The sequence below is a fragment of the Pogoniulus pusillus genome, chromosome 13, assembly GCF_015220805.1.
Source record: "Pogoniulus pusillus isolate bPogPus1 chromosome 13, bPogPus1.pri, whole genome shotgun sequence".
Taxonomy (NCBI): Eukaryota; Metazoa; Chordata; class Aves; order Piciformes; family Lybiidae; genus Pogoniulus; species Pogoniulus pusillus.
In genome coordinates this window covers 11,353,974-11,366,077 of record NC_087276.1, presented here as the reverse complement: position 1 = coordinate 11,366,077, position 12,104 = coordinate 11,353,974, and the positions used below count along the sequence as shown (strand labels likewise).

General features: G+C 38.5%; 1 protein-coding gene and 1 long non-coding RNA gene across 7 annotated transcripts in view; one reads left to right on the top strand and one right to left on the bottom strand.

The window, feature by feature from the left end:
• LOC135180517 (uncharacterized) overlaps positions 1-7,339 on the top strand; it is a 23,383-nt gene extending 16,044 nt beyond the window's left edge. For 3 of the 6 annotated variants that reach the window (XR_010304470.1, XR_010304468.1, XR_010304469.1), the window contains 3 exons: positions 1,892-1,963; positions 2,295-2,495; positions 3,024-6,289. This is a non-coding gene — a long non-coding RNA (uncharacterized LOC135180517). Of the gene's footprint in view, positions 1-1,891; positions 1,964-2,294; positions 2,496-3,023; positions 6,290-6,361 lie in introns of those variants that run through there. The other 3 variants (XR_010304473.1, XR_010304471.1, XR_010304472.1) reach the window with 3 other exon arrangements.
• Positions 1-12,104, bottom strand: part of ERCC4 (ERCC excision repair 4, endonuclease catalytic subunit) — a 13,589-nt gene extending 1,485 nt beyond the window's left edge. Inside the window, exons 1-10 of the mRNA XM_064152985.1 lie at positions 11,912-12,104; positions 10,780-10,960; positions 8,980-9,175; positions 7,512-7,719; positions 6,325-6,505; positions 5,852-5,980; positions 5,152-5,262; positions 3,412-4,003; positions 1,570-1,662; positions 844-956 (exon numbers count right to left, since the gene is read on the bottom strand). Coding sequence (XP_064009055.1) covers positions 844-956; positions 1,570-1,662; positions 3,412-4,003; positions 5,152-5,262; positions 5,852-5,980; positions 6,325-6,505; positions 7,512-7,719; positions 8,980-9,175; positions 10,780-10,960; positions 11,912-12,085 — 1,978 coding nt within the window. The 5' untranslated portion in view covers positions 12,086-12,104. The remainder of the gene's footprint in view (positions 1-843; positions 957-1,569; positions 1,663-3,411; positions 4,004-5,151; positions 5,263-5,851; positions 5,981-6,324; positions 6,506-7,511; positions 7,720-8,979; positions 9,176-10,779; positions 10,961-11,911) is intronic.

Below are 12,104 nucleotides of genomic sequence, written 5' to 3'. Positions count from 1 at the left end.
AATCTATACTGTAGATGGAGTGTGCCCTGCAGTTTGCTAAAACTGTCATGCTACCTGCTATAAGCTTTGTATGTGTGACAAAGATGTTAAACTCTAGTTGAAAATTGTTTAAATGCATTAGACAAATCTTCAAAAGGCTGCCTGCAAGACAAAATAATGAAGCTGATCCTTTTTAATTACACAAAAAATGGCATTTTACTGTAGGGGTTATACTTTGGCTTCTATAGATTAGCAGTGGGACGCATGAAGAGACTGCAGCATCAACGAAGACTAGAGAGCATATGGTAAAGGAGACCAGGATAACAAAAATGAGATCAAAGGAAAACAGGGACAGAGCTGTAAAGATGAAGACATATAGGTCAGAGAAAAGGAATAAAAACAAATCCTTTATTGCAAAGCAAACAGACAAACTTCACAATCTGCAGTTGTTTACCTAAGCAACCTGTTTTGCCAAGATCAAAAGAAATCCCCAGCATTTACTAGCTCAAGAACAGCACTGCCTTTGGCTATCTGTAGACTCCAGTTTTAATTTCACCTCCCTACAAGCAATACCAGACAGTCTTGTAACCAACAAGCTGCCTAGAAACAATCCAAATGGTATCAGTCTTAATGGTAAAACACTTTATTGATATATATTTTCTTTTTAAAGACAAACATAAATCATTGTCATTGCATGGCAAAGAGGCAGGTGGAGCAAGGTTGGTATGCTTCTTTACCACCAAGGCTGCAGAGACAATGTGCAGTGTGTCTAGGTTGCTGCTGTTCTGGACAGGACTCAAAGGCACTAGTGGCAGGCCTTTCTCAAAGCTTAGAACTGCAGGCTACCCTTCAGAAACTGCTCACCGGCTTTGCGTGTGTCAGTAGATGCAGAGGCAGGTTTAGCATCTCTTATTAGGTCTAAGTTGCTTTCACTTCTTCCTTCTCCTTCTTCAGGAATAACCATGCTAGCCTTCTCACTATGGAACCACAAAGATAGAAAGAAAGATTAAAATGCAATTCTATGAGAAAAATAGATCAAATACTTCATACTCCTCAGCCAGATGTAAGATGCTATCTATTTTAATTTGAGCAGGAATGCAATTTACTAGGTTTTCCAGGCTGGTGGGATAGATGCTACATTGTACTTTTCAACTCTTACCACTTTTTAGCATCTGATTTTTTTTAATTTGTAGAACTTCTGAAGAATAATGACTAGCAACAGCAGTATAATCTGGTGAGAAGACACTGTCAGTAAAAATACTGTCTTGTACAGTCTATGGAAATAAGTTGTTTTGAGGAAAAAAAACAAGTAATAAAATCCTTAGAAATATCTTACAAGAAGTGTTACACATTTACAGGAACTAAATTCTTAGGCAATAAAGGAAAAGCAACTGGTGCTGTCTAGCCTTTGAAATGTAATATTAGCCCCCTCCCCCAGGTTTAATAAATAACATATCAGATGCTTTGAAAAGGAAGGATTTGACTTTTCAAGCTTTCACACAGTTATGAACCTCACTCTATTTAAAATGTAAGCATATAGATAAATTTGATGAGACATTAATAATAAAGATAGTAAACTAATTTTGTTACCGGATTAGTTTTTCAAAGGCTTCCTTCTCTTTTCTCAGAGCTGTGAGGTAGCGTTGTTCTTCTGTGGAGCCCCCATATATGAGAAAATAAACCCTGTAGATTTGGAGGAGATGGAAGAAAAGGGAAACAAGCTAGGATCACAAAACTTCCTACCAAGTCAAACCCACTCACAGTCAATATTTAAGATTAGTAGCAGTAAGTGTCTGACCAGTTAGCACTTACCTCAAAAACGGCAAGTTGAAAATCACTACCTTTTTCTGTAATATGACATCTCAAAATTGGCAACAAAAATGATTCTATACAGTGCTTTTTCTTTTCCCAGTGGCAGATAAACTTACTGGAATTCAACCAGAGTGGACCAAGATTTCAGTCAGCCACTCAATAAAAAGACAAAGTAAGTATAATGGATAACATCTTCCGAGTAGAATGTATGTAACAAACTAAAAAAAAAAATACAGTATCTGTGGGCTAAGATTTTTAAGTGACATATTTGTGCAAGGAAATAATAAAACCTACAAAGAAGAAATTGTCATTTATATCACAGAGGTGAACACACCAACAAATTAAATAGTATTCTGCAAATATGGAACAGTTAAGAATTCATCATTACCTTAAAAAAAAATACCTATAGCTTTTCAGCACAGTGTTTTTTCCTAGTATAATTTAATTGAGGTACATTTGGACAGATTGATAGGATTTTAATTCTATTACTTTTGTTCATGCAGGACATCTCCTAACCCTTGATTGTGTGGCTGCATCTGATTTGCCTGAAGTGTGGGAACACGATGCTGCTGGTAGATACAACACATGCTGATTAGGCAATTAAAAAAATAAATTGGACAAATAACCCAGTAATTCTCCTCATGCAATAAACCTTATGAGTTCTGCCATTTGTATCTTCACTAGAGTCCTTACCTGGCTATCAGGTACAGACACACATACTGCCAAACTGATTTCCATTTTCAGTGCATATATAAAATTCTTTGACTGGAAAACTACAACTACTCTGTTAAAATTGTGCAAATAATTTTCATGAGGCGATTGAAGTATAAAGCATAACGCAAAGGGTAATAATTCCATATGCCAAGAAGTTTGTTTGAACTGCAGCTACTAAGACTTAAGGAACTGCCCTAAGTTATTTTCAGAGACATAGAGGTGTAACTAGGGTTTACTATATTCAAGAAATACTGTATCAGGCAGACATATAAATGGAAGCTAATTTAGTATACTCTGAGTTTTTACATTTTTTTCTATTTCTAATTAATCTGTAACATCTATTCATAAAAGTGAGTTTTTGCAAGTGTGTCAAATATATGAAGTACACAACAGGTGAATCTGTCAGTTAACACCAGATTTGAGCCTACCTGCGAATATTTAGTCTAACTGCAAATACTGAGCTTACCTGTAAATACTTCTAATTTTCTTTATTGTGTTTTCTACTTTTTCTGTTACAGTTTCTGAATTGTTGATCTTCAGGATGACCCGACATCATGAAATATGAAAGTTAATTAAATCTAAAATGATGAAGCTTATTGTGTAAAAATTGCACCTACAGAGATGGTTTAAAATGAGACTAGAGCACCTCAAAGTAGACCTATTGACACTAAGATCATCTAAGCAGAGGCCTTGTAGAGTGATCTTCCCCTAAGGTCTCCAGGTATGTTACTGCTGTTAAGGGACTAAATACCTGCTGGGAGGTAAAAATTATCTCTGGGCTACCTCAGACAGTATGCTTTTGTTTAAAATTAAGAGGGCTGGATTAAAAGGTATCAAAAAAAGAAAAAAAATCAGGAGATGTGTCTTCTGCCTTGACTTTAAATTACCCTGACCAAATCAACTTACCTCAAAGGTTTCCCAGGCCTGCTTGCCTTGTAGATTTCCAGCTGCCGAACAAAAGTTAGTTCTGCATCATATAACACAACATATCTTGGTTCTACTTCGTGCAGGACCCGAGTGAGTGCATAGGGATCACTGCACCCCTGCAATGGATGGATAATTGTGAGTGGGTTCTTGAAAATCCCATAGTAACAGTCTGAGGGCAAGTTTACATGGAAATCTTCAGGAATGGTCTCTTCAGCACTGCTGTCTTGGCTACTGCTTAATTCTTTGTTATCTTCCACCTCTAAATCCTCTTTCTTTTCCTCCTCGGTTTTCCCTATCATTTCAGTTATAGTCCGGTCTTGCTGCTTCTTGTGTTTATTTTGTTTTGAAGAAGCTGTGAGTTTGGCTTTTTTAGTTTGAGCCCCTGTGTCTAGTCTGGCATTTCCTTTCGACTTGACAGCTTTTCTGTCCTTAACCAACACTTCTGCAGCTTTCTCATCCTTTCCAAAGGTTTGGTTATACAGTCTTGTTAAAAACGCTTCTGCTCCGGCAATAATACACTCCCTGAGCTGTGCGCAAGCTCGATCATCACTGGCACAAATAAGCACTTGCCCTGCAGTCAAGAAACAACACCACGTTTACAATCTGTTGCACTGTACTTCTTATACAGCTACAAGACATCTCTTGAGCAAATTGTTTTCAATAATACTAGAAGCATGCCTGCCAAATGTTTTTACATTTTCTTGTCATAGTTTCGGTGGACTTTCAGGGAGTCTGAATTGTATGATGTTTTGTACCAAACAAGGTTAGAGAAGGATAATGGAAGTTCATCATTCCTTATTCTTACACTGTATAAATTAGTGAGGTTTTCCTGTTGACCATCTGAAATGAGGCAGATTTAGCACATGCTAGGAAAACTGAGTTTTTTTTGAAATGTGAAATTAGACAGAAATTAATGTAGAGTATTCTAATTTTCAGCATTTTTTAGCTGTGTTAAAGAGTCTAAAAAAATACACAGTATTATTGACATTTGTGGGCCTTTAACAGCAATTCTCCACAGCTGACTCAGATAAACTCCTACAACACTAGGTGAAAGAGACAGTTCTTACCCAGTCAGAACACCGTGGGTGGGAGAAAAGAGTACTTTTTTACCATTACTATTTCCTAAAATAAAACTTGGCAAAATTTAAGGGGATGAAAAGTCTTAAAACAGGAAAGGCAGCAAAATGCATAGAAATAAACTTGCCTTCTACTGTCTACCCTATTTAGGTGCATTTCCTGGAGAACCAAAATTTTCAGGTGCACAAGAGCAATGTGTGAGATGGAAACAGCATAAAACAAAACTCCCATCTTTTTTAAACCTTCACTTGAGCAATGATTGGATGGTACCTTGATTATAAATTAGCACATTACTAATATTATTGGGTTTGAGACCAAGGTATCTGTACAATATTGAAATCTAAGTAAAAATGTGTATTCATTAGACATTCTTTCCTTAACAGTATTGCATAGTAACCAGCAGCATTTCTCTTTCAGAGCAAGAACAAAATCAGAGTTTATGTAGAACTACTTTGTTTTTACATAGGTGATGTACATACGTACATAACCTTGATTTAAGTCCACAAATTATTCAACTTAAAACTAGGTCTTTAACAAAACTACAATCTCTACTACAGTAAAGAGTTGGTTTCCATCTCTCAAAAGTCAAGAAGTAAAAAATAACTACACTGTGGAAATTTACATAGTTTAGAATTCTCTTACCTGGACCACCAAGGTCTTCACTGTTGTTATTCTCATTTTCAATTTCTTTCAGTACTTCTCTCAAAGCTTCCCATTTTGGGTTACTTTCTAGAACCAGTTCTTTTTTCAGTTCTGAAACAAAGAGAAATTGAATGTAGCAACTCTTACAGCCAAAATATCCTTCAACACTTTATAGTAGTGGTTAAATGTCAATAGCATGATGGATACTGGCAAATACAGTATTCAATAGCATACATAGGCAGCTTGCTATGTTAATGGGCTGGAGAGCACTCTTACAGAAACATTTAAAAATGGGGATAAGTGCTCTGACGAAGCAGAAAGTTGAAAATGTTAACTCATACTTCAATTCTCAAACTTCTGAATATACATGGTTTTAATAAAAGCACTGGTACTCCCCTACTTGCTCACATAAAATAAAAAAGATCTAGCTAATAATCAACATAATTCAAGAAAAATTCAACAGAAGCTCTCCCAATGAACAGCTGAGCAAGCTTAGAACCACTCCTTACTTCTTCATGACTCTATCTAGACTTCCACATTGTTTATCATATGCTTGTTGAACTAGATTATGTCTCAACTTAATCCAGCTAACAGACTGGGCTGTGCAAGATCACATAGGAAACCAGAGCAGAAGTAATAATATGCAGAGCATTTGAAATCGTGTGACACTCTCAGACTTAAAATTAGGAACGGTCGGTACCATTTTCCTTCTTTACATTGCTTTTTTCAGAGACTTTGCCTTTCTGATTTGGTTTCTCCTCTGCAATGCGATAAACTCTAGCTCGAGCATTTACAAACATGGAAGTACTGGAGTCAAGAAACAGCCAACCTAAAGAGAACAAAAGAGCAGTAGTAGTTTGACATTTGCCATGTGCACGTGTTTCAACCCTTTCCAGTATAAGCCCCGTTTCTCTGCTCTGGAATACCTATGCTACCCACTTCCTATGTAATTGCTAGCTTAGCAAAAGGCAGAAATGCGATGCAAATCTCACACTGTTAAGTAACAGCAGTTAAGTGGGAAGATGAAAGCATTATCTGTCAATAAAAACCTACGTCCTTATGGCTGGTTATATAAAACCTAATTAGATACCTTCATATGTTTGGGAATGTTAATTAAAAATATAAACATTTCACTGTTTCATGCATTAACTTGTGTGGTTACTCAGTGTTTACCTGAATTCTCACCAAAAGCTTTTTCACTTGCTTTCAGTGACTCCAGAAGATGAAGGAAAGTGACACAATCATACTGAGTTAGATACAGTAGCAAAGTGCGTAGTATCTTCAAATCCTGGACCAAAGATTTTGTCTTAGCTCCAAGTTGATGCCAGAGAGGATCTAAATAGTGACGTATTGTCTAGAAATACAAATTGGAAAGTTCAAGATGTCAAATCGATAGTATACTAACCAAGATAAGAAGGCATGTTTTTTTTTTCCTATACAGGAAATGCCACTACTTAACTAAAGTTACTAAGCATACCCAATTAAATATGTGATGGGGAGGTATTTGTTTTGAGAAGTAAGGTTTTTACTAAGTTAGCATAATTTAGATGCCTTGCATTGTGCTTTAAGTATATAGTTTCCTTTCCATGTAATAACAAAATACTAGCAAAATTTAAAAGCAGATAATACATTACTGGTAATGGCCTGTGCCTTTAATATCTAGCATCCTTTACTCAGGTAAGGTAAAAGCCATTATCACGTCATATGATTTTTAAAATGAGTACCATACAAATACGCAACCTACAGCACACAAAGGGAAAAAAGCCTCCAAGAATTTAAAGTACAGAAGGCCTCTCTCCAAGATGAAATCACAGGTTAAGAAGTAAGCATATTTCACTATGATGGTTGAAGTTTATGATTTTACTCTGCAGAAAGGATATGTATGTCAAACACTGCCAATCTGCCAAAAGTAACACTGCACAATTAATGGCATTTATAATGACATAAGATATAAGATACAGCAGATGCATGTCTGTGAATATAATGCAATCTATATGGTGCTCCTTCTAATAGACAAAAAAAAATACAAGCAGGAAATGTGTGTGTCTCTGCATATAAAGAGCTATATATTCATGTCAAAAATAGTTTGAGTTGAAATTACAACCATCTTCATCATTGTAATGTCCAACCATGAATCAGGATGTTCTTACTGTAGAGACTTTAGAAATAAATGAGGAACAAACTGTAATACTGCCATTTTAGAAGGACAGTTTCCTTGTACCAGTAATAACTGTGTCACAGGAGAATGCTCAGTGGCTATTGGTTATTTATTTCACAAATAAAAATATAGTTTGCATGGCAGACAGTTTGAAGGTCTGCATCTCTTTAGTTAGATACAGGAAAACAATCAAAATTGTTACCTTGTCAAATGGTTTACCAATAGCATTTTCTAAAGATAGATCTTCCACTTCAAGAGCTGGATTATAACGTTTGAGTTCTCTCAGACATGCATTCAAAATGTCCAGGATTGATGTCTGGATAGCAAGCATGGCAGGGGTCATTGACACATGGATTTCCACCACTTCAGGTTTATGCTTCTCTAAAAATGAGTTCACCGCTACATGAAATCTAAGAGGAAAACAGACGATTAAGATTTACATGGATGGTTTGCTTGATTTAGATTATTCAAAGTTTTTATATGCTACTACTTCAATTGTTTTCAATGTAAACAACAAAATTAATTGCAAAACACATCAGTTTCTACTGATGTGAAGATTGCAATCTCATGGACAGCTCACAAAACCTTCAATTCTATGATTATGACTTATAGTCATTCTAGTTGTGTGAGTCATTCTAGTGCTGCTGAACAATCTATGGAAAACTACTGCACTAGATTCTACATCACTATTATGTATAGCAAATACTAAAGTAAACAAAGAAAAAAGTCTCAAGGAGAAACTGGAATGAGTTCATAAATCCTTTGGAATCACACAGATCCACTAGCACATTTGAGATCTTTGTAACTCCTGATCTGCTTCCAACGAGCAGCAGATCCTTGTCGGAACACCACCCTTACAGCCTGCACAGCTGTACAAGCTCAGAGAATGCTGTCTGCTGACCTCTGAAACTCAGTGGGTGCTTCTTCTATTGCCTGCTGCACCCCAGGTCTTTTCATGGTTCAGAAGCCAAAAAAGAAAATGAAGAGAGCTGTTATTCAGCCTCTCCTATCCTAGTTATGTGCATTTCCACTTCTTTGTGATACTGAAAGAAAGATTGTTAAAGCATTTACAAGGCAGTGTAATGGTACGTTCATGTGGAGTGAAACATATCCTAGACTGAAGAAACAAATGGATCAAGAGCATTGAATGGGTGATCAGCTTGTGTGTCCAGTTCTACTTGTAGCTCTGCCCCTGAAAGACTTAATGCATGTCACAAACTTGGCAATTTGGTTTCTGTTAGCTGTCAAGAAATATTCTTCATACACAACTGAAAAAAAACATTCTGACATGTAGAGAGAGATCCACAGAGCTTCATCACAGGCTTGCTCGAAACAAACACCTCCATGAATGGTAGAGCTGTTACTTCATGGTTTGAATACTATGCTTAATGAGTGAAGATTTTCTGCTCACACTTTCTGCTGTGATTTCTATTGGCTAATAGTTCAGCTATACCATAAAGTTCATCACCCTATAGATGTAATTTGGGTCTATTTTTAGAAAATTTATAATATTTCAGACCACTTCTGTCACAATTTTAAAGAAATTTGTTCCAAAATGCAAGACAAAACACAGCTTAGCAGCGTGACTGCACACACATCATTTTCTTAGAAACTTATTGTAAGATCTTCATTTTTAAAAAGTTTAACTCTCCACTGAAGAAGTGCCTTACCTTGGCCACAGAAAAAGCTTCCTGACAAAAAGGTTCCTCATCACTCTTTCCACCTGGCAAAAGCCAGTGTTAAACGCAACCGCATTGTCCGTAAAAGCTTTAATGAAGCCTTGCTTGTTCTTTTGGCGATAAAGCCGCAAGATAAACGCTTCCTGACAGGACTCAATGATTCTGTGCGCTTTGTGCACCAAAATGCCTGGCAAAACAGAAGGTTTTCAAGTCATAACAAGTAAAGGAAGGTCCAATTCTGTAAAAACTTGCCACTGTCTACTGCACCAACATGCATCAGTTTCAGTCTGATATTAACTGCATAATTTGTACTCAGCCAAACCCACAAGGAATAACTCTTCACTGCAGTGATAATGGCTCACCTTCATGTAGCTTAATTTATGAGTTCATCAGATGTCAATGCACACTGACTTTTATCAACATTTGTAACACCTGGAATCATTTTACTGATTTTTTTTTTTTTTGCTATGTTTAACTCCTCAAGAAACAAGTTTTGGTTGGTTTTGTACTATCTGACACACAATACACGTCTCCCACGAAACCACGTGTTACCCAAGCTTTAGATGAAACTGCAAGTCTATCCAAGCTGCTGTCACGATGACCTCTAGTGGCAATGCAAAACCTCCAACAACTCCGTGTCATTCAAGGACAGGATTATCATTTGCAACTACAAGAACTGCATTACTTTATAATACTGCTATTTAGATCGTGTCCAAGGTGGATCAAGACCAAGATTAATAAGGCATGAGTTATTTTTTAATGCAAAAAATAGGTAGAGTGTATAGCTGAAAAACATGACATCTAAAATCAGTTTTCATAGAATCAACCAGGTTGGAAGAGACTTCCAGGGTCATCCAATTCAACTTATCCCCCAACCCTATCCAATCAACTAGACCATGGCACTAAATGCCTCAGCCAGTCTTTTCTTGAACATCTCCAGGGATGGCAACTCCACCACCTCCCTGGGCAGTCCATTCCAACGACAAATCACTCTTGCTGTGAAGAGCTTCCTGCTAATGTCCAGCCTACATCTGCCCTGGCACAACTTGAGACTGTGTCCCCTCGTTCTGTTGCTGGCTGCCTGGGAGAAGAGACCAACCCCCACCTGGCTACAACCTCTCTTCAGGTAGTTGTAGACAGCAGTGAAGTCAACCCTAAGCCTCCTCTATAATTTCATGGTCTCTGGACCCCAGGCAGCCTGTGACCACATCTCCCACCAGCCCTTCTCTCTTTGTGACAGCAGATAGAGCAGGGCTGCACCCCAGGTAGGCTCATGTAACAGCTAGGATAAGAAGCTGTCCTCCATACACTCTAGGCACCTTCTAGACCGCCTCTTCTCTGCAGTGTTAAATTCCCAGCAGATGTCTGGCAGGTTAAAGTTGCCCACAAGGGCAAAGGATCTTGAGGCAGCCTTCAGCTATTTGTTCTTAGACCAGTGTCACATATACCACAGGACACTATTTCACCAAGTGGAATTAATTATTCTTATTTGGAAGTTAGTCTGAATTTCATGTTTCTTATGTTAACAGCAATATTTAACTGTTGATGTATTTTCCAGCCACTTATTGATAGCAGAAGGCCATACAAACACATGCTCCAGTATCAAATTGTATCACTAACTAACCTAAGTTTGGAAAAAAGAAAACCATTTGCTCCTTTCACTTCAGTCTTTGTGAACCAGAAGGAATAATTCTTTGGTCTCGGTACCTGTTAGTAGGATTCTTCATACAGAGTTAAACTTTATGTATTTTCTAACAGAACAGTCTTACTTTTACTTCATTAAATCCTTACCGGTAATGAGGTTTGCAGGAATTCTGTCAGTAAGGAAATCTACTACAAGGATTCGACTTGTTGCAAAGACGACTCCTCCTTGTGTGTAAAATTCGTATCGAGTATTATTTGTAATTTCATTGGTAACACGACGAGGAAGATGAACAACTCCATCTGACCTCAGCTGATCAATAAAATATTCCTAAATCAAATGCAGTAAGAACACAAGACATGGTGGTAACTGATGAAATGGATGCAATAAAACCCCTTAATTTTGAGAAGCTCTCCAAACAAGATTAAAAGCATGATAGTATTACACACTACCTAAGGAAATCAGAATTATGGTGGGTTTGTTTTCTTAGGTGTAGTTTGCTCAGTTTCAAACTCATGCAGGTTAATTAAAAATCTACGTATTTTCAAGAGTAGCTTGACTTAGGCAAACATGAGCAAACAACACTCAAAGTAACTTATATTTTAATAGCTCCTTTTGAGGAAAAAGGTGATTTTAATACTAACTTCAGAAGAGAGATTTGGGAAGACATTGTCTTTTAAGTCCATTCTCCTGTCAAGGGCAACTACAGCAAGTAGGTTGCATACATGAAGCCCAACCTTAAACTACAGCTGTAATATTCATGCACAAGTGGTCACTTAAAAAAAAATCTCTTGACTATCTCTCTCCTGACGTTGGGAAATCTCTCTAGTTCCAGGGAAAACAGTGGCATTTTTGCACAGGTAGGGCCAAATCTGTCAAATTCCTTTCTACCCATCGGCTCCTAACGGTTTTCTGCTATTTGAAAGTTAGGTACACAAGCATATTTTAGCGCATTATTGTTCATCGTTCTGCATGAGCAGCAATTCGGCCCTTGATGTGATTCTGAGCACGTCTGATCTGAGAACTTGTCCCCACGGAGCGCAGAGGCCCGAGCACAGCGCTCAGACACCTGCCCCGCGGCGCCGACACGCCGAGCCCACACAGCCACCCGCCCGGAAGAGCCCCCGTGCTCGGAGGGAGCGGGCAGCAATCCCCCCCTTGGGCCCACACACGGAGAAGGCTGTCGGCCACCCCCGGGACGCGCCCGCCAAAGGAACTAGGGACGCCGGTGTGAGGAAAGGGCGGGGCAGAGGGGCCGCTGCTGACAGGGGCTGCCCTCACCTCCTCGGCAGGGCTGGTGTTCAGCACCAGCACCAGGCTGGCAGGCTCGCAGTACAGACGGAGGAAGCGCAGCAGTAAGCGGTCGACACCAAGCCCGCGGGCGCAGATGACCAGCCCGTCCTGGTGGAACAGGTCCAGGAAGATCTGATTCTCATGCTCCAGCAGCACCGCCATGGCGCCGCTACCGGCGGAG